The following is a 20,688-nucleotide window of genomic DNA, read 5'->3' on the forward strand; positions in this document are numbered from 1 at the left end:
TTGCAAAGATACGACCCCCGTATACACAACATATTTCGATCGTTTGAAATAAAAAAAAATGTTTTTCAGAGAGAACATCAACGGATAAGAATGGCCAGGCCATGCTTTAGGCTTGAGCTTTAGGCTAAACCGAAAGGCAAACTTCCATTGGAGACGCATTGTTATACATGGGCTGGTACACTGCAAACATCTCCTGAAATGGACATGTGAAAAAAGCTGGAAAGTGTCTTTCAGACAAAGATCCAAAATCCTAATGTCATTATCTACAAGGACTGCATATATGAAGAGAGGGGCTCGGCTGGTTCTCGGTTTAACAAATCTTCGCCCAGGGACGATCGGAGAGGCATGTGTTGATGATAGTCTTTTTCTCATTTATAATTTCAAATATTACTCTTTAAATATACGCCATATTACTGCTGCATTACTTGGATGGAATCACGATCGATATCTTTGCATATTTGCTGTGATTCCACTGTACTTTCGAAACGTACGTATAGGCGAGGCGTTTCAAATATTTGGGTCAACGATCCAAGTTTTACCCTCCTGTACAAAATCCCGGTTTATTCTGAAGCGTTCCAAGCAGGTCGACGAATTAAACGGAACGATAAGATGCACCAGCAACGAAGTCAACCGGATAACAAAAGCAACGGCAGTCATTACAGCATCACTGCGAATCAGGGAGGACTGTAGATGGTAAACCGGTAGATGACGACGGGATGATAATATGCTGGCAGGTGCCGGCAGCGATTGAAAATAAATTAAAGCGTTGTGCGCCGATGAACGATGTCACCCAGCCCACAACCCTCTCAGGAAAATAGCTCTGGGAGAAGTTGTTTTGGATCTCAGTAGAGATGCTTGGTTATTTAACGTACCAAAAAATAGAAGGAATAGAGAAGTTCTACAAAAAAGAAGAAAAAGTTATCAACATTATCTTAATAATGCATCAAACTAGCCCAGTAATGTCTCCAGATATCTACCCCAGCATCAAGAATTAATTACAAAGAATGTAGGAGAATACAACTGATCAAGACTGGCGAGAGACATATAAAACCCGCTTAAACACCAGTTAGCCCTTTCACCTAGAACTGAACTGGTGATAATAAAAAAACGATCGCAACATGTTAGTCTAGCTAAGGAAGCGCTTGCCATCGTAATACACTTCTAACCTCTCGCATGCATCGTTTGAACTATCCGTGCACGTTTTGCTGCCCTGCAGGGGAGCAAAAGCTTGCACCGATTAGGGTGATTATTAGGTGCCGGCACACCGATTTCGAACACGCCCCATCAAGCGTGCGATTGCCGGTACCGCCGACTACTGCGAACTGGACTTCATTACTTCCTCAATTGTTGTGACCTGGTCACCGACATTAGCGATCAGGATCTAAGCGTGATCGGACGCACGTACGGCCAGGTATTGACTAATCGTACCGCCACGAACCACGTTAGTAGCGTGCCACATTTCTAATCAAACGGATTAAACGCGTCGTTAGGCGATCGACAAGATGTTGATCGTGGTTCTAGTATTCATCTTAGGTAGTTGCATCGCCGTACTGTTGGTACGCGATTTTCAGTCGAAGCAAACGGATGGGTACCGGGCTGCTAAACACTATCCCGGTGGAAGAATGATACCAGTGTTAGGGAACTTATTAGAACTTCTGTTTAAAAATCCCGGTAAGTGCAACATAATCTCCCACAGGAAGTTCTTGTGACTTTGTTAACGTTAAAAATTCAAAAAAAAAAATTCCTCTACAGTACAAACATTTGCTTATGCCCGTGAGAATGCGACCCGCTTTGGAGCATCCTATCGTCAGTGGATTGATGGCAAGGTGATACTTAACATTACCCGCATTCGGGAAGCAGAAAAGATCCTCTCCAGCACGCAGCACACCCGTAAAAGCATCCTGTACAAGTTTCTGCATCCGCTCATGGGTGATGGATTGCTGTGCAGCAAGGGTTCCAAGTGGCAGCAGCGGCGTCGTATACTGACACCGGCCTTTCATTTCAATATTTTGCCCAAATTTCTAACCATCTTCCAGGAGGAAAGCGAAAGACTCGTAAGGCAGCTGGATCACTTTGCCGATGGTAGACAGGAGATTGTGCTACAATCGATTGTGACAAGCTTCGCGTTGCACACCATTTGTGGTAAGTTTTAGAATCCGATATCGATGGTAGAATACTCACGTTACCTCTTACCATGCCAATGACAGAAACGGCCATGGGCGTGAAGTTGGACGCGTACAACGAAGCGGATCAGTACAAGAAGAAGGTATACGAAGTTGGTGAAATGTTGGTTCACCGTACCATGTCGCCCTGGTTGTACAATGATCGGGTGTACCGGCTCTTAGGTTACGACCGACCATTGGCGGAGTCATTAAAACCCATACATCACTTCACGCGTAGCATCATCCGACAGCGTCGACAAAGCTTTCAAGCTTTCCAGGCGCAGCTCGTTGACTCCAACAGTGAGGATAACATGTACGCCCTACCTTACGATCATTGTTTGCTTTCGTCACTGATCTTTCGAACCTTTTATCTTAGGTACTTTGGGAGCAAACAAAGGTACGCCATGCTAGATACTTTACTTGCTGCCGAAGCAAAGCAGCAGATCGACGAGGAAGGCATCCGGGAAGAGGTGGATACGTTCATGTTCGAAGGACACGACACAACAGCCGCCGCGATCATGTTTACGATTGTGCTACTAGCAATCGAACAGGATGTGCAGGAGCGTTGCTATAAGGAACTGGAAGAACTACTGAATGGCATGGTAACGACTAGCAGCGAATCCGTTCGTCTTTCGGTACAGGATTATCAGTACCTGCCGTATCTGGATCGTGTGATAAAGGAATCTTTACGGTTGTATCCACCGGTTGCGTTCATCTCGCGAGCTACCACCGGAGAACTGGTTGTGGGTAAGAACATACGTTCAAGCATTTCAGTAAACGTGAACCATTTTAGTAGATTAAAATGTTTCGCTTTTCTCCAGATGGTACAATATTCCCGCATAACACAATCACGCACGTTCACATTTACGATCTTCATCGAGATCCGGCCCAGTTTCCCGACCCGGAACGCTTCGATCCCGATCGTTTCCTGCCGGAAGTGGCAGAAAAGCGTAACCCTTACGCGTACGTACCGTTCAGTGCTGGACCAAGGAACTGTATCGGACAGAAGTTTGCTCAGCTCGAAATTAAGACGGTGCTGGTGGCGCTTTTGCATCGCTTTCGTCTGATGCCGGTGACGAGACGTGAAGAGATCGTATTCATGGCTGATCTTGTACTTCGCGCTAAGACACCACTGAAGGTGCAATTAGTGAGAAGATAGGAATGTACTCCAATGTTTAGTGCTTCTAGCTGTTGGTTGATTAATGGGGTTGTGGCGCACTCATTCTTTGTTAGTCCTTTAACCGTAACTGATTAAACTTTTAACATATTTCTCCTAACTTCGTGCACATGCTTAAGTTTTTGTCTAGTAACTTACTTAAGTGGTCTCTGTGATAAATGGCGCCGGTTTCACAAGACAGGACTGGGTATCAAATCCCATCCGGATCGTCCTCCTGTAGTAAGAAGTGACTATCCGGCTAAGTGGTAAAAATAAGTCTAGTAAGCAAGAAATGGCCGGAATGATCTTAGAGAGGTTGTTAAGCCAAGAAGAAGAAGAAGCACTGGGAGCATCTCTAGGGATCGAATTCTAAGCTTTCTATTTGTGTCTAGTTCCCACGCATGGACGCCATGACCTACGGTACAATTAGTTTACAAACACGGCATTTAAGTCTAGAGCGCTAGAGTGAAATCTGGCGCAAATCAATGGCATTCAAAGACTAGTGCATAATTCTTATCGGTAACGCCTTCAGCCAACCTAACAAACAGCCAACCTACTCCCAGCCACGGTTTGATTTTTGCAATCAGTAATCAACATGCCATCCGGTTGGATCGTAATACTTTCGCAAGTGCCCATTTCAGTCATTCTCGTACTACTCGTACTGCTGCTTTGGATAGTTTGGGATGTGATCGATAAGCGCGGTTCGACGTATGTTGCCTTTCGGCAATTTCCGGGACCGCCGGTGTGGCCACTGATCGGTACGATGTATCACACCCGTGGTTTGGATGCAGCAAAAACGTTCGATGCCTTCCGTTACTTTACCAAGCTGTACGGAGGAACGTACAAGCTGTGGCTAAACAGCCTTCTTTTCTCGCTGAACATAACACGCTGCCAGGAGGCGGAACCATTCATGAACGGAGGGCGCAACACGGACAAGAGCATGCTGTATCGGTTCATGTATCCGTTCATCGGAATTGGTCTGCTGAACAGTGCGGGTGCTAAGTGGCTCCAGCGTAGACGCATCCTTACGCCAACGTTTCACTTTAACATCCTGAACGGATTCCATCGAACGTTCTGTGAGGAGAGTGAAAAGTTCGCTGACAAAATTGATTGCCAACGGACAGGACTGGAAGCGGTAGAGGTTGATCTTCAGTCAGCAATGTCTCAGCTAACGTTGAATTCAATCTGTGGTGAGTATGATTGTGAACGTTTGCCATGTGTCCCAGGAACTTGCTTAGACATCTTTCCCTCAATGCTTTCTCTTGAACAGAAACATCAATGGGTGTCAAGCTGGACACTTTAGACGGTGCTCGGGAGTATCGTGAAGGTATCTACAAGGTCGGCGACATGTTGCTCAATCGAGCCGTCCGTCCCTGGCTCTATATGGACTGGACGTACCGGTTGTTGGGGTATACGCGTAAAATGCAACGATTGCTGAAACCTCTGTATCTCTTTACGACCGGGATCATCACACAGCGACGTGAACTGTTCTTGCAGGGAAAGCTGAACGATCTTAGCTCAACACAAACTGCCGATCATGATCATTCACTGTACAGCACTTCATCCGGTGGTAAGAAACGCTACGCCATGCTGGACACACTGCTGACGGCGGAAATGCAAGGACTGATCGATGCAGACGGCATCCGGGAAGAGGTGGACACGTTTATGTTTGAAGGACACGATACGACCGCGTCGGCACTTGTCTTCATCTTTCTCACCCTATCCTGGGAGCCCGAAATTCAGCAGCGTCTATACCAGGAACTGCAACAATTTCGCACGGAAAAAGGTATGGCCGATGGCCATTTCCCGGCGAGCGATTTAAACTCGCTGAAATTCTTCGATCGCGTCATTAAGGAGTGTCTCCGGCTGTGGCCACCGGTGGCGTTCATTTCACGTGCCGTTACGGAGGAGGTTAATTTGCCGGACGGTCGCACCATACCGAAGGGATGCATCGCTAATCTGCACATATTCGATCTGCACCGTGATCCTGCCCAATTTCCCGACCCGGACCGATTCGATCCGGATCGCTTTCTGCCGGAAAGGGTTGCCGAACGCAACCCGTTCGCTTACGTGCCGTTCAGTGCGGGTCAGCGGAACTGCATCGGTCAAAAGTATGCGTTGCTAGAGATCAAAACAGCTGTCGCCTATCTGGTGCTGCGTTATCGCATTCTACCCGTAACAAAGCGTGCGGAAATTCGCTTTATCGCTGATCTCGTCTTGCGTGCCTCTACTCCACTGAAGGTTCGCTTTGAAAGACGAAGTGCGTGAGTGCTGTGTGGCGCACAGTGTGTTGTACGATTGGTGGGTGTTATCATACCGTTTGTTTACGAACAACTAGACCGATCAGTAATCGCACTATCAGCAATCCAACAAAACACGTGGGACGAAAATCAGAACGCAAGGGAAGCTGTGGCCGGGTTGGTTATCAACTGTTGACAAACAGTAAAACTGGTTTGTAAAAACATTCTGAAAGACTTTTATGCACTTGATGCACATCAATTTTAATCTATATTTAGTAGTAACGCGAAAAATATAGCTCATCTTTTTAAGCATGTACAACAAACAATTAATTCCAACTGAATTCGTGGTTTAAAAACGCAGGTGAGTCACTGTAAATGAACACGATCATGAGCAAAAAGCCTTCCAGGAGGTTATCAACATCACACTGGGATAGAGTAGGCAAAATGGGTATGTTTTAATCATCACATACCAACCTTCGGGTCAGTTATTCAGCGCTGGTCCAATTTTGCACTCGTCATGCTCGCGTATCAATGGAACCAACCCAAAACAGCCAAAGTCCAAGATTATCTCAAATCTTCCTGCCCAAACCATCAACAGGCTACAATCGGCTGCAACGGCAACGTAGTACACTTACACATCCCGAAAGAGATGGACATCCTGACCGTGGTTTTACTGTGCGTTCTATTTCTGCTCGTTTTGTTCGAACTGCACGTCCAGTTTTCGACAGCTTACCGTGCTGGAAAGAAATTTCCCGGACCGAAAGCCTTGCCCTTGCTGGGCAACGCTCACAATCTACTGTTTAACGATCAACGGCGTACGTTCCAGCTACCGCGACAATGGGCCGCTAAGTATGGCGATACTTATCGCATTCTGGTGCGCGGATTGCTCAATCTAAACGCCATACAGGCGAAAGACGTCGAACCGCTTCTATCGAGCCCGAAACTTATCGACAAGGGTATGATATACACCCTGTTGCATACCTTTCTCGGCATTGGATTGTTGAACAGCACTGGCTCCAAGTGGCAACACCGGCGGCGAATTTTAACGCCCGCGTTTCATTTCAACATTTTGCCCAGCTTCTTGATCACCTTCCAGGAGGAGTGCCGTGGCTTAGTAGCGCAGCTGGAACAGTATGCCGATAAGGGTACGCCGGTGGCGCTACAGCCAGTTGCTACCAAATTTACGCTTAATACTATTTGCGGTAAGAAATGGGAAGCGTAAGCGATTCTTTGTGTCAGAAATGCAGAAAAAGGTCCATTTGTGTGTGTGTTTTTTATAATCTAGAAACGGCCATGGGTATTAAGCTGGACTCGATGACAATGGCGAATGAGTATCGTAGTAAAATAGAAGCAATTGGTACGATGTTGCTCCAGCGGCTTATGAATCCTTGGTTGTTCGAGGATTTCAACTACAAGCTGAGTGGTTTACAGGCCCAATTTAGCAAACTGCTTCAACCGGTGCACGCGTTCACGCGGTCGATCATACAGCAACGACGTGAACAGTTTCATCAAAACATTCGCAACATTGGAGATTTCTCGGAGGAAAATATGTAAGTAGCGAATTAACCACGCCGTAGAAGAAAACAGGACAAGTTTTGCTATTTTTTTAAAACACATTTTAGCTATACAAACCTTAAACAACGATACGCGATGCTGGACACGTTGCTAGCCGCCGAGGCAAAGCAGCAAATCGACGAGGACGGCATTCGGGAAGAGGTGGATACGTTCATGTTTGAGGGGCACGATACGACGTCCGCTGCCATCATCTTCACGCTGCTGCTGCTCGCACACAGCCCCGAAGTACAGCAACGTTTGTACGAGGAGTTGCAACTGATCGCTGTCTCACGATCGGATGCGGATGAGGCGGAATTTACCCAGCGCGACTATAATGAGCTAAAGTACATGGATATGGTACTGAAGGAGTCCCTTCGTCTATATCCGCCGGTTCCGTTCATTTCACGCAACATAACTGAAGATACCATGTTTGGCGATCGTCTTGTGCCGAAGGATACCCTGTTCAATGTGCACATCTTCGATCTGCACCGTGATCCTGCCGTATTTCCCGATCCGGAGCATTTCGATCCCGACCGATTTCTGCCGGAAAATGTAGCAGAACGTAGTCCCTACGCGTACGTTCCGTTTAGTGCCGGACCAAGAAATTGTATCGGGCAGCGGTTTGCAATACTCGAGCTTAAAACGGTACTGAGTGCGATACTGATGAATTTCCGCATATTACCTGTCACCAAGCGTGAAGAGTTGATCTTCGTGGCGGATTTGATTTTGCGCACCAAAGATCCAATTCTGGTTAAGTTTGAACGGCGCCACAGGTAGAATGATTCAGGTGGGCATTTTTATAATTATTCAGAATGGATAATAAACGCATTAGCACGATTATGGCCTATAGAGTACAGCGTTTTTATATTTATATTATTCTAGCACTAATAGAGCTTGTTCACACTTGGTTTCTTGATGCACAAATGTATGCAATGTTCGCCATGCTCAGGATGAAGTACGATTCTAAATTTAATGATGCGTTTGAATGCCCTGACCCATCTGCTGTTGCAGTTGCTGTTGTAACGCAACATTTTGATTCGCCACTCCGCTCACCTGTGTCTGCTGCTGTGGACCCGTGGTTGAGCCTGGTGTTCCCTGTCCCGGAGTAACTACTCCTTGGGTAGTACCGGTCGTACCGGCAGCGACACCGGCAGCGGTTACCCCTGCTGCGGAATTTGTAACGCCTTGCGCCGTTGCGGCCTTCTGATCGACACCAATTTCCTCAACGTTAAGGCGCGTTATAAACCGCAAACGCATTTGCAGTGCTGGCCGCAAACGACGTATGATGGCTTCCAGTTCCGTTTTCATCGTATCGCCCACGAACATGTACTTGATGTGATACAGTAAATCGCATATCGGATCCATATAGGCTATCGGTTGTGTTGGCTGTGCCTTGTCCACCTGTTCCAGCAGTTCGTACAACATCAGCGTGATGTCGGCGACAGCACGGACACGTTCGATGCTTAAACGATGAAGGAATGGTCCAACAACGTGACAAACATAGATCAGTTGATACTCGGTATGGACCAGCGGTTTCAACTTCTCCTTCAGCGATCTAAAACGAGAGAGAATGTATTATGTGCACAGTGAAAACGTTAATTCATTCGTTCTTCACACTCACTCAGTAACGGTGGCCAGCTGCCCTATTCCAAAATGATGGAAAATACTATGCACAATCGCAAGCACCGTTACGTAGCTTCGGTCAAGCATTGATTCCTTTACGATCTTAAAATTAAACATTTCGAACGGACTCTGGCGATATGTCCATTCTTTCATAGCTTTTGAATTTAGCGCCCCTTGCATGCGCTCGTAAATAACACTCCAGTAAGCCTCCGGCAGGGCAGCCATAATCAATCCGATCGTGTTGGTCCAGTTGTGTATTACGGCGTTCGGTACCACGGTATACCCCTTGACCAGCACATCGATGATACTGTTCGCAACCACATTCGGTCCAACCGGTAATCCGAGCAATTCCACACACGTTACATAAAGTGCATGGGCTGGAGGGTTTGGAAATTCGTTGAAGCGCCAATCTGTGCCGGAAAATATGTTCTTCCCATCCATAGCTATTTTTGAGGGCGGAAATTGTGTAATTAGTTAAGTGAAATCAACACGATCAATAATGATAAACAGGACGAAAAAGCGGTAAAGTATAGAAAAAGGATACTTACTGTCTTGCATGCGACGCACAAGATTGATGTAATAGCTCAACTCCGGCACCCAGTTTACATTATCCGTTTCCTTCGTCATCATGTATGCTTGGTAGGCTTCGGTTAGGGCCCAATTTTCCGGTCTTACATCCTTCAGCGATCCTACCACTGTACCAACCTGAAAAATATTCCGACAAAATGTTAAGCATAGAAAAACATTCCCTTCGTGTGCGAAGACTCTTACCAAGCGTTTCTTCAACTGTGGCCGATCCCGGAGCTTACGTTCGTAATAGTGCAACGTGTTGTACAGGTAGGTGATGGGACGATCGTGAAATTTATACAACGATCCCAAATGATCGAGTATTACGTCAAGCGTTTTGCTCAGCTGTGTCGGCACCTCCAAGAACCGGTGCACAATAATGTCCAGCACGGGCAGGAACCGGAGGCAAACGTTACCAAAATACACCGGTAGCGTTGGATGTGATACGGACTCGTCGGGGGCAAACTTTTCGGGGAACTTCTGGTGAAATGCGAGATGACGTTCGTGCCAATTGTTCTGCTTCCAGTGTTCCGGCGAGTTGATCGTAATGAACTCTTGCACCCGGTTGCGAAACTCGGTCGTTTTCAGCAGCAACAGCTGTATGATGTAGAAGCTAACCTGTGCCTCATTACCGTCGAGCGTGCGCAGTATCAGACACAGTACCAGCCGATCGATCGTTACTATATTATACTTCCAGATCATATCGTTGATCGTATCGACGCATTTGTTTACGTGTGCTCCACCGCCCGAGTTGGCCACTTCGAAAAGCAAATAATCACACATCTTCCGCAGATGGGTGGAAAGAGCACGAGCGCCAATGCGTTCCAGAATTCTATCGAAACAAAAAAGCGAGCGAAAAATAAAATATCTGAACATAATAATACATTTATTGCATTCTACTCACTTGTATGCCACCGGACTGATAACGTCGGTTTCGATGATCATTTTAAACACCAGACAAAGAAACAGTGGAGGATTAACCGTCATGCCGAAGTGGGCAATGATGTCGTTCTCGTTAGTCATCGACGCCCAGTTGCGATACTCTTCGTCGACCGTTTTCTTTAGCAGCTGCTTGCTCTCCTTCGGTATGTTGTGCTGCATGAAGAACTCGTTCAGCACCGGCGGAAAGCAGTACAGTGTATGCTGCGGCCATGCATGCGGTGTGTTAAGCATAACGTTCTGCAAAAGATCCTTACACCAAGCGCTCGATTGCGGATCATTGCCAGTGCCGGTGATGTGCATCGAACGGGCAAGCGTTAGTATGAGCGCTCGGTTTAACTCTTCACTTTCCGCTGACACAATATTGCCCGGCGGTTTCGGTTCGCTCAGATAGCGGGACAGCTGGGCCTGTACTTCTACCGAACCTAAACCAATGATCAAACGAAGAGCCGTCGATTCGACGCTAAAATATACATAAAAAAGGAAGATTAGATTTTTTTTTGGTTCTCGCGTGCTTGTTAGCACCAAAAACTTACCAGGAGTGTAGCTGCATCTGGTTCGTGTGCGGTACCGATGCTAATGAATGCAAATGCGTCAACAGTTGCACCCGGTAGTGCGAATGGATGTGATGCATCCGATAGGAGAACATCTCCAGCAGTGTGTAAAGTATGCCCCAGGCTTGGGATTTAAATACCTGCGGTAACAGCTGACCCAAAAAACCCTTTATGCCAAGCGATTCAATTTCGGTGTACACAAGCAACCGCGAATACGTTTCCACTAGTGCCGGCGCCATATTATTCCCGTTCGGGATGGAGCTTTTGTTTTGTGCTTGTTTGATCATGTGCATCACAATGCTGTGTATCAGTGACATCTTGCTGTGTATGGTCAAGCTGTCCAGCACACGCATCGACAGTGGAGCTGTCGGGAGCGATTGAACGCCACCGCCAACCATATTTGCCTGCGGGTTTTTACTGTTGCCCAATATTGTATCAATCAGCGCTTGCATTGGACGGGAGAAATAATCCGTCTGGGTGGAATAAGCATTGCAAAGCAACGCGAACCTATACTCGGATCCCATAAAGAGTGTCGGATTGTTGCTGGGCATTGCAAGATGCTGCAGATATTCAAAGTGTAACCGCAGCGCGATCGGTATCGGACGATTGATATTGTAATTTTCCGTTTGGGCACGTTTCATCAGATGAATCCAGATGCAGGTCGGTGCCATTTGATGTGTGCAGTTTGGGTTACTGTTGTCCGGCACCGGTAACGATTCCTTCTCCGGGTAGAGTATATCGTACAGCTTCAGTATTGGCAAAAAGTTTAATATCGAGTGTTTCTGTATGCTGCCCGATATGTACTGCAAAAACACCCACATCAGATGATCACGGCCACGACGCAGGTTGCGCACGGCCAGCTTTTCGTGCAGCGCGTTAACGATGTTTTGAAAGGTTGCAAACTGAAACAGTACGAAGTAGATCAACTGTGAACTCAGATGTAACCAGACCCACTGCGTGTGGCTTTGATCGTTATCATGCTCATTCAACGTTGTGCTGGACGTATTTTGTGCCTGCGTTCCTTCCTTTTCCGAATATTCCATTGCGTTCAGCACCAACCAAACCAATTGTTCCTCGAGGGCGGCACATTTTTGTTTCTGTTGCTTCTGGAAGTTTAGCATCGAGCATACCATATCGCGCGAATATGGCTGCTGCAGGACAAATCGTAATAAACGGGCCTGTGGTTGCAACAGCTCTTCATCGTAGGGAAGATTGCCCCGGAGCGAAAGTTTCAGCGTGTCCGGATCCAGCTTCCACGGTATGATGAGATTATCCGCGTACGACGAGTGCTCCACGATCGGTAGCATTGAGGAGTGTCCAATGATCGACAGCATTTGAGCGACGGAAACAAACTCCTCGATGAAGTTCGCGGTAAGATTCGACACTCGCCAGTGCATGTTCTGGTAGTCGGTTTTCTTGATTTCATTTATGATAAAGTAAGCCGGTAGCAGGCACGCATTCCGGTTGAAGATATGCTCGATCAGCTCGATCAGCTCGAGCAGTTGCGGCAATATGTTAACGCTTACATTAGCGGGAAATGAAAGCGCCTTCTCCTTGCAGCACTTCATTATTTCCCGCACACCTTTGTAGTCCACTCCGCCGATCACTTTCCGGATCAGTCGAAATGCTTCGATCCAAAAACAGGGATTCTTGTACACCAGCTTATCCGAGCACATTAGCTGGTCGCACAACAGTTTGGCCGGAATGATGTTTAAAGCCACCATACGGTTCATCACCTGCAGATAGTTGTGCACCCGGTTCTGATGGTTCACGGTAGCCACGTAGCCAAGGTAGCTACGGATGGACGCTTCCTTTACCTCCGGTGTCATCGCACCGAACAGTGTGCCGATTTTCTTGTAGCCCTCTTCAGTCTTTTTACGTTGTTCTTCCTCGTCGAAGCTTGGAACAATGTTTTTGTCCTCCTAAAAAGTGTATCTTGATTAGCAGGAAGTCTCCCGAACGCATACAAACTCAAGTAAAACCATAAAACTACAGCATAGGTAGAGTTTCTTACCAAAACCTCCTCGAAAAGCTTTACAATTCTCAGTTCAGCAGACATTTTCACAGGATTTCACAATCCAAATCTATACTATTACTTAAAAAAAGGACAATTTTCACACGCCGACTCTATTTTGCAACAGCAAACACCGCGTTCGCCGATGTAAACAACAACTAGTGATGGTACAATCTAGTGATGTGCAGGGTTAATTTTGGTTCGGATCGGATCGAAACGTTGTAGGGAATGAATCTTATCCGTTCCGGAGCAGCAGCTCCGGTATTTGACGAAAGTTTTAAACTAATGTATTTTATCTAATCGTTTTTGCCATTTTTTTTTAATTTTGGTTAGTATAAGGAATAATAACAGAATAACAAACTATCGGTATAAAATATTTGCCCTCCAGTAAAAAGAAAATAAGAAGGATTAAAACATAAAAATTATATTTTGTACAAGTTTTTATAAACTTAAATTTATATATGTGAACTTCAATTCAATACAATTTTTAATGCAATTCTTAGCAATGTCCAAATCTGGCGGGATGTAACAACGATACAACAGGCAAAACAAAATCTACGAAATAGGTCACGTTGTAGGTCAATGCCTTGTGCTTTGGCCATCATCGTCGGTTTCCCTGCGCCCATCGTCGACAAACATGTCGCTCGTCCGTTTTGTGCAGGATAATTCACAAGTCGCTATTTGCACTGTAGTTTCCATAAATAACCATACGGAACCATTTGCCTATTCTAAGCACGATCTTAAATGATCTGCAAACCGAACCAAAACATGCAAGAAAAATGATTATCAAGAGATTGTGTTTCTGCATTGCACGAGAACGAAAACACTTGTCGCGTAGGTTCTCCAAGGTATCGTCCGTCGACTTCCTAATGAGACTGAAATTGGATGGCGCCTCGTTCCAGCCACGATGGCTACGGCGAATTGGATGATCGATCAGATTGATGGCGTTACGTGAACATTTATCTGTTTTTTTTTTTTGCTAATAAACTACATTTTACCATTTTGATACATCTTAAGAGACGATGAGTGTTTGCTATCCTTTCAAAAAGAACTCTCCGGATACACCACAGACCGGACAACTGCTGAAAGTGTATTCGAGAACGTGACGTGAAATGAAGATGACAATCATGCGGAGGATAAAATGATTCTTTCCAAAGAAGAAGACACCCCGGTCCCATCCGCTTAACCAAGCATTAGATAGTACGATCGTCTACGGCCTCAAGCGAGAACACATGAATCGACGAAGGGAAAGAATCAAGAAGAACCATAGACATCATACGAAACGATCAGACATTGAAGAAGCAAGAAAATGAAACAGGACAACAACAACCACAAAAACGCAAAGGTTCCATTCGAAACCAGATAAAATGTCCGTATTTTTTTTGAAGAAAAGAGCAATAGAAGGCACGGAACAACATAACCTGTTTTTCTACCTGTCTGGTTTTGTGTGATGTAGCTGTGATTTTAGTACCGATTCCGACGGAGCTAAACCATCGCACGCACACCGATACTCTCTTGCCATTTTTTGGGGGATGATAAGATTTTTGTACTGTTTTATCAGTTTTTTTTGTTTAAACGATATCCATGCATAATTTGTAAACCAAAACTTGTTCTTTTGTTCAAAATATTTATTACTTAATATTTAAAACTTATCCATATTGGTGTTTGCTTCAGTGCAATGGTTCAGTTCTAGCATTTGAAGATGCTAACACAGAACAAGGTAATACATGCAAACAGTAAAATCAACGAGACTAGCATAGCAATGTGCTCAGCATGTAGTAAAAAGGGAGAACATAAAATTACAGCGAAACCAAAAGAGAGCGAAAGAGAAAGACGGGAAACCCGTCTTAATCACTGTCGCACCTGTATGGAAAGGGAAGAATGGCGCAATGGAGAAATAAGAAAGAAAGCTTACATTTCATGGGGTTTTCTTCTTTCGTGTAACCTTCCATGAACAGCTTCAATCACAGGGTCATTTTGTGTAAGAAGCACACACACACACACGCACACCAGGAAGAAGTTAAAGCGCCTTGTTCAACATGGCCAACCCATCCCGCACATCCTTCTAATGCCTTCCATTAGCCATGGAAAACTCAAACCTCACATGCGCAACAACACATGCAACAGGTTCGCCAAACAAAAATTGTTCTGTTTTAAAGTTTCAGCATTCACTGCTGTGGGTGGGCACTCATTCAAGAGGCATTAGAAAATCGGTCCACAGACCCGCGGCATCCGTCACTTGTGTGCCGAAAGTGTTCGCCACTTGTCGATTCCGTACGCCGTGCTGTCTCGAAGGGATCCCATTTGCAAAATCGGGTTGCGGTTTTTAGTTGATCAAGCATGGCGCTCTGAACGATCGTCGCTTACAAACATTAAATATTTCCAGCAGGTTCTGGAAGTTTTTGAATCGGATGGACACAGTGTAAGGGTTAGTAATTTTTGTTCTTCTTCGAAGGAGCTGATCATATCGTGACAGAGAAGAATAGATGCTACAGCAAGAACCAGAAACGTCGATTGGAGAGACAACCCCAAGTGTGGCGCGTGAGGGTGAGATTTAGGGGTAAGGGAAGTGGCGGATGAACGGGATGCTGGTTTGATCTTTTCCACTCGCCAAAGCCATCTTTGGCGTTTCATTCGTGTTTGTGTGCTCGCTGGCGAGTGAAGTGGTGTTTCTGCTGTGTGAGAATCTTATTCGTTTCTGTTTTTTTTTGTTAACGTTGCTTGGAATACGTTGCATGGAAGGAAGAAACCAGCTCGTCGGAATTAGGCACAGAATTGAGATGATTTTTTTTGCTGTTATTTCTCCCCAACATAAAAATTTTCACAATATGTGTCACTACTGTAGGTTTCAGCTAAATGACACCGCCAACCGTGCCAAGGTGCATTCTGTTGCAAGCAAAGCGCCCGCTGACGAAATCAATAAAATCAAAAACACAACACAACCACGTCAACAAGTCAGTCAAAAAGTCGAAACCGTATGAAAACAGTGCCAGAAAATCACGCACGCAAGAAAAGCGATTTGATGAAAGAGAACGCAAAGAAGTTGTGAATGAGACAGACGGACGGAGTGAAAGATCGATCACCGTTGCTGGTGGCCAAGTGATAGAGGAAACGGGACGACGGTGAGCATTATCAAGCCGTTGCTGCGATCGGCCCGAAAAGGTGCGTAAGGCCCCGAAAACCGTACGCCAGAAAAGGGACGCGAATGAATGAGAAACTTCCCCACAAAAAGCAGCGATAGTGCGTAAACCTGTAGAGGTTCTGGCTTTTTCACCTTCTTTAGGGCACATTCGTGTTGCATGTCTCGGCAAAGGAAGGCTGGTTGGGCAGCGGTTGTCCCTTGCGAAGGAAAACAGCGGTGTGTAGTGTTGTTTATCTACAAGGTTTAAAAGTTTTATTAATTTGTGTTGTGATACAGAAGAAAAAAAGCGATCGTAACATTTAACGCAAAAAAAGCATAGATTTTTTTGTTTGTTGGAAGAATCATCAGCAAGGGTGCGATCGCACCGAGCAAAAGTGTTGTAAGTGTGTGTGTGTTTGCACGTTGGATGTCGACGAAGGTGGTCAATACGCAAGAGAAGTTGTTCAACTCGCCATCGTCGGCCGTGTAGGTCCCGCAAGCAGAGATCACTCGCCCCCTTTTTACGCGGCGATCAAGTGCGAGTTTTGCGGCAGCGACTTCGTGACCTGATGAGATGTGAACGGCGTGTGCGCGCGCGCGATCGTCCAAATGTGTGTGTGTGTGTGTGTAGGGGGTGAGTGTGAAGGCAAGTGGAGAATGAAAGAGTATAATAAAGCCAGTGTCAGAAAAGAAACCACATCTTCAAACAAACAAAAAAAAATCAGACAAATCTTATATGCTGCAGATGCGTTCGGACGAGTGAAATAGAAGCATGATAGAACAAGTGTGTGTTGAAACGTATATGCATGAGTATGTGTGTGTATATTTGTGGGTGTGTTGGTGATCATAATCTGAACGAAGTGTGTGATTAAATTCAAACGGGGGGGAAAACAAAAAGAATGTTGATAGAAGGATAAAAGTGTGTAAGCAAAAAATAAAAACGAGTGACGATCAGTAAACAGTGCCGCGGGAAGGATTCGGAAGGAATCAAGCAGAGAGCGAGAGAGAGAGAGAAAGAATGATCAGTAACGAAATGAAGCACGGGTTGGATTCGCCATTAATCATGCATCCCCATCTCGCCCCCCCCCCCCCCCCCCTGCGCACAGTTTGGATGATCTTCCCGTTTTTGTATAGCTGCATGATCAACGTCACAGCTTGGGCGAATGACGTTTACACATCGAAGTGCACTGGTACGATAAAAAAAAACACACACACACACACTTTTATCGATGTGTTTTAAAGTTTGTTGAAATACATTGGTGATGCGTGCAAATCCAGTGTTTTTGAATGGGTTTTATTTTATAAAAAAAGAGCGAACGAGAGAGAGAGAGAGAAAAATAAGAGAAAAAAATATTTTTTTTAAGCGATTGACGTGTTGCGCTGATGAGACGCAATTCTAACCGAATCACCGATGTGCTAAAGGTTGTATTTGTATCTTTACTAAAAGGGTTGCTTTTGGTAGTTGATCGATCGTACCGTTTGTGTGCACAAACACATAAAACGCCAAACCATCCGACGGTGCGGAAACGTTTGTATTGGTAATGGGGTGGTAAAAATCATACCAACACCCCCTAACCGATGGGAAGGGGGGGGGGGGAGGAGGAGGGGGTATCAATTCTGCCCACCCACCCCTTTCGTTGCAAGTGCACGCATTTCGCGATGAGTTTAACGCACACATTCGCTCTCTAGTGAGGGGGTTTACTCTCGCGTTCTCTCTCGCTGTTTCCTTTCTCTCTGTTTGAGTTAAAAAATAAATGAAGGGAGCATATTGAATACGTTTACGTAGTCTGCTCCATAAGGGGTACGCACAGATCGGTGGCAACAGTGGTACAGTACAGGGTAGTAATGTTTGCTCCCGCCTGGCGCCTTTCGCACCCTTTACAGTGGTAGTAGTAGTAGTAGTACGCGGTATTCCCGTTGTCAAAAGTAGCGGACGCACTCGCAGAAATAACGCGCGCGCGAGAGAGTGAGAGAGCGAGAGTACGAAGGGTTGGGAAAAAAATCAAGTTTTGAGCGTACTGGTGGAGCAGATTTTATTCGTTCGCGGTACGCAGCCCGAGAGTGTACCGATCTCGAGATCACTCCTCACTCTTTGCCTGGCTGGATCGCGAAGGGTTGTGCACGTTCCGTTCCGGTGTTGGGATGTGTTTAGTTGGTTTCGATCGATAGCATCCGTGCAACAACAACAAAAAAAAAACAAGGTTCGTGAAAAACAGTTTCCACTTCACGGTGGGTTTAAGTGCTAGATTTGGGGAAAATCTTGTACCCGGAAATGGTGGTTTAAATTTTGTTTTTTGTTTTTAGCTGTGTGTGTCTATTTCGTGATATTGTGTGTTGTGCAAAACTTCGCAGCGTTTAACTGCTAAATGCAACGTGTCACTACGAACTCTTTTCTCAACGTGCTGGGTAGTCGTTGGCGGTAGTATCACCCACAAAAGGGTGGTGTGTGGAAAATATCTAATCGTGTGCTCTATCCGAGGTACAGCAGCGGAAGCGGAACAGTTTCACACCTGAACCGTTTGCCCCCACCTCTCAGTGAAGAAAGAACAAACAAATTCAACTCCCAACTTCGCTATCCACTCCAAACCACAATGCGAAGAGATCAGTGTTAAAGAAGATCAATTTGTTACAATCGATATAATCAATAATTTATTTCATTTCAATCGTCCCCAGAATAGTGACCCCAAAAAAAAAAATCGTCGTCACTGCAGAAACTGCAGCTCGAGTAGCTAAGGCTGAATGTTGTACCGACATTGGTAGTACACGGTAGTGTTGGCATCCGCCAAGAATAAAGTGAATTGTGCGGTTCAAGCTGGCTCGGGTGAAGTGATTAACCCACGGATACAAAGAAAGTTGCACACTGAAGTTATTGTATAAGGTAGTGTGCTTTTTTTTACATATATATATACACCCATACACATATGGGTGTGTGTGTGTGCGTGAAAAGTGTGCAAAGAAAAAAGGTTGAAAACAAGAAGTGATCATACGCGGAAAATAAAGCGAAACAAAAAGAGGGTTGAATAAAACATACCGAAGGGCGGCCTGCGAAAACTTCTTCCCCACTCGACACGCTATTTATTGCCGCCCGTACAGCATCCGTCCAGCATCAGCTCCAGCACATACTCACTGCACGGTGGCCCCAAAAGGCGCGCCGTGTTTTAGCAGCTGTGCAGCTAGCGAGCAAGATTCTAAACGAGCAAACGAGATCTTTGCTGCGATCGTGCGCTCTCGCTCGATTAGTGAGTCGCTCGGCTGAACCAGTGTGAAAAACCTGAATTCTGCGAGCCCGACATCCAGCTCTGGGCTTTTGGAAGGGTTGGGCTTTGACTGCTGACTTAAGCGTTTGTCCGCGCGCGCGCGCACGAGTGTTTCTCTCTGTGTGAGACAGAAAGAAGATAGAAAATTGTGTGTTAGAAAGAACCCGGGCCATATCCCGTGCGGTGCGTATATAAGCGGGAGAAACAAAAAAAAAACAACATGGCGTTCAACGGTGGTGCAGCTGGAGGGAACGGTAGTGCAGCGGCTGCAGTGGCCGCCGGTGCAGCAAATAATGCCAGCGACGAGAACGAATCAACCGGTGCGAACAAGAAGAAGAACCTGATCATACTGGTCGACAAAGATTCGAACGATAAGCTGAACGAGCTGTTCGACAAGACGCTCAGCAATAAGCTCCCGCTACAGATACCGTACCGCATGCGCAAGCTGCCGGAGTCGTTCTTTATGCCACCGTCGTCCGGCTCCAAGTCACCGTCGGTGTCGCACTCGCGCGAAAACTCGGCCGATTCGGCGTTCGGCTCCGGGACGACCATACTCGGCGGCGTGACCGGTGTCGCGACCGGTCCGAACGGTTTGCCAATTCATCACAGCCGCGCCCACAGCAGCCCCGCCTCGCTCGGGAAAATCCCGGTCGGTTTGGGTGGGCTGGGCGGTGGTGTGGTAGCGGCGGCCGCCGCCGCTGCCGCTGCAGCTGCCGCGGCCGGTGGCAATGGGGCCGGCGGTGGAGGCGGTGGCGGTGGTGGCAATAGTGGCGGAGGGGCTGGCAATAATGCCGGTGCTAGCGGGAGCAAGTCGGCCGCGGCCGCTGCTCAGGCTGCTGCGGCAGCTGCAGCGGCTGCCCAGAACGATGCCAGCAGTCTCGGTGCGGCCGTACTGCAGCAGGCGGCACTGTCGAAGGCGGCCATACAGCATCTACACAGCCGGGGTCGCTCGTACGATGTGTCGAACCTGCACGCCAACTTTGGCGAACTGCCGCCCGGCTGGGAACAAGCCAAAACACAGGATGGACGCATCTACTACATCAAGTAAGTATCGGTTGAATCGGGGGTTTCTTGCACATGGGGCAACACCAAACACTTGGGAGGTTTCTTCTCACACGAATGTCAAGAAGCGCCTGTTGGAACGGCGAACAGTAGCACCGGGTCTAGGTTCGAAGTTAGGAGGCTTCACTGGAAGGTCGCATTCAAATGGTGTTCATGTTCACGACCATCGTCTTGGACGAATGCCTTCGGTAATTCCGTCCAGAAAATACTTGAGACGCAATACTAGTCGCGAAGACCTTTGCACACTCTTTAATCATGAGATCAATTTTAGGGATCAATGACAGGAACAAACAGCTTGACACCTCACCTGAAGAGGCTTGGTAAAACAAACAGTAAAGATACCTTTCGGGTGCTTCAGAGCTCTATAAAAACATACAGCAACACCTGTCGCTGCGGGATTGCGCTGTAATCTATCAATGGGCTCTTCCAGACTCGCTCT

General features: G+C 46.4%; 4 protein-coding genes across 9 annotated transcripts in view; 3 read left to right on the forward strand and 1 right to left on the reverse strand.

Annotated features, from left to right (window-relative positions):
• The first annotated feature begins 516 nt into the window (after positions 1-516).
• LOC125772333 (uncharacterized) lies at positions 517-5,884 on the forward strand. The gene is made up of 7 exons (XM_049443910.1): positions 517-1,671; positions 1,753-2,142; positions 2,208-2,475; positions 2,539-2,909; positions 2,984-3,319; positions 3,894-4,508; positions 4,589-5,884. The coding sequence occupies exons 1-7, from the start codon at positions 1,503-1,505 to the stop codon at positions 5,584-5,586; spliced, it is 3,147 nt and encodes a 1,048-aa protein (XP_049299867.1). The 5' UTR covers positions 517-1,502; the 3' UTR covers positions 5,587-5,884.
• On the forward strand, positions 5,809-7,961 carry LOC125771458 (probable cytochrome P450 4ac1). 3 transcript variants are annotated; one of them, XM_049442105.1, is made up of 4 exons: positions 5,809-5,919; positions 6,157-6,760; positions 6,844-7,108; positions 7,181-7,961. In XM_049442105.1, the coding sequence occupies exons 2-4, from the start codon at positions 6,208-6,210 to the stop codon at positions 7,887-7,889; spliced, it is 1,527 nt and encodes a 508-aa protein (XP_049298062.1). In that variant the 5' UTR covers positions 5,809-5,919; positions 6,157-6,207; the 3' UTR covers positions 7,890-7,961. The 3 variants fall into 3 exon arrangements, with proteins under 3 accessions (XP_049298062.1, XP_049298060.1, XP_049298059.1); XM_049442103.1 differs by having other exon boundaries at positions 5,842-5,919; positions 6,044-6,760; XM_049442102.1 differs by lacking the exon at positions 5,809-5,919 and having other exon boundaries at positions 6,012-6,760.
• Positions 7,945-13,032, reverse strand: LOC125771426 (mediator of RNA polymerase II transcription subunit 23). Its single transcript, XM_049442035.1, has 7 exons — positions 12,810-13,032; positions 10,778-12,717; positions 10,207-10,704; positions 9,507-10,134; positions 9,284-9,440; positions 8,734-9,178; positions 7,945-8,667 (listed from the first exon to the last, which is right to left on the reverse strand). The coding sequence occupies exons 1-7, from the start codon at positions 12,852-12,854 to the stop codon at positions 8,082-8,084; spliced, it is 4,299 nt and encodes a 1,432-aa protein (XP_049297992.1). The 5' UTR covers positions 12,855-13,032; the 3' UTR covers positions 7,945-8,081.
• A 2,409-nt stretch (positions 13,033-15,441) lies between these two features.
• Positions 15,442-20,688, forward strand: part of LOC125771460 (transcriptional coactivator YAP1-A) — a 38,417-nt gene continuing 33,170 nt past the window's right edge. Inside the window, exons 1-2 of one of the 4 annotated variants that reach the window (XM_049442108.1) lie at positions 15,442-15,488; positions 18,604-20,231. In XM_049442108.1, the coding sequence (XP_049298065.1) occupies positions 19,408-20,231 (824 nt within the window). In that variant the 5' untranslated portion in view covers positions 15,442-15,488; positions 18,604-19,407. Of the gene's footprint in view, positions 15,489-17,541; positions 20,232-20,688 lie in introns of those variants that run through there. The other 3 variants (XM_049442107.1, XM_049442110.1, XM_049442109.1) reach the window with 3 other exon arrangements.

This window comes from Anopheles funestus, chromosome 3RL, assembly GCF_943734845.2.
Source record: "Anopheles funestus chromosome 3RL, idAnoFuneDA-416_04, whole genome shotgun sequence".
In the NCBI taxonomy this organism is placed as follows: Eukaryota; Metazoa; Arthropoda; class Insecta; order Diptera; family Culicidae; genus Anopheles; species Anopheles funestus.

What these genes read in the sequence shown, in the direction of transcription:
- LOC125771458 (XM_049442103.1), top strand. Translation starts at nt 6,076, where the DNA reads ATGCTCGCGTATCAATGGAACCAACCCAAAACAGCCAAAGTCCAAGAT. An exon ending in TACGCTTAATACTATTTGCG is followed by an intron (nt 6,761 to 6,843) that starts GTAAGAAATGGG and finishes TTTATAATCTAG; the next exon opens with AAACGGCCATGGGTATTAAG. An exon ending in GATTTCTCGGAGGAAAATAT is followed by an intron (nt 7,109 to 7,180) that starts GTAAGTAGCGAA and finishes AACACATTTTAG; the next exon opens with CTATACAAACCTTAAACAAC.
- LOC125771426 (XM_049442035.1), bottom strand. Translation starts at nt 12,854, where the DNA reads ATGTCTGCTGAACTGAGAATTGTAAAGCTTTTCGAGGAGGTTTTG. An exon ending in ATCAGTCCGGTGGCATACAA is followed by an intron (nt 10,135 to 10,206) that starts GTGAGTAGAATG and finishes TTGTTTCGATAG; the next exon opens with AATTCTGGAACGCATTGGCG. An exon ending in CAGCTGGCCACCGTTACTGA is followed by an intron (nt 8,668 to 8,733) that starts GTGAGTGTGAAG and finishes CTCTCGTTTTAG; the next exon opens with ATCGCTGAAGGAGAAGTTGA.
- LOC125772333 (XM_049443910.1), top strand. Translation starts at nt 1,503, where the DNA reads ATGTTGATCGTGGTTCTAGTATTCATCTTAGGTAGTTGCATCGCCGTA. An exon ending in TCCAACAGTGAGGATAACAT is followed by an intron (nt 2,476 to 2,538) that starts GTACGCCCTACC and finishes CTTTTATCTTAG; the next exon opens with GTACTTTGGGAGCAAACAAA. An exon ending in AACGTTGAATTCAATCTGTG is followed by an intron (nt 4,509 to 4,588) that starts GTGAGTATGATT and finishes TCTCTTGAACAG; the next exon opens with AAACATCAATGGGTGTCAAG.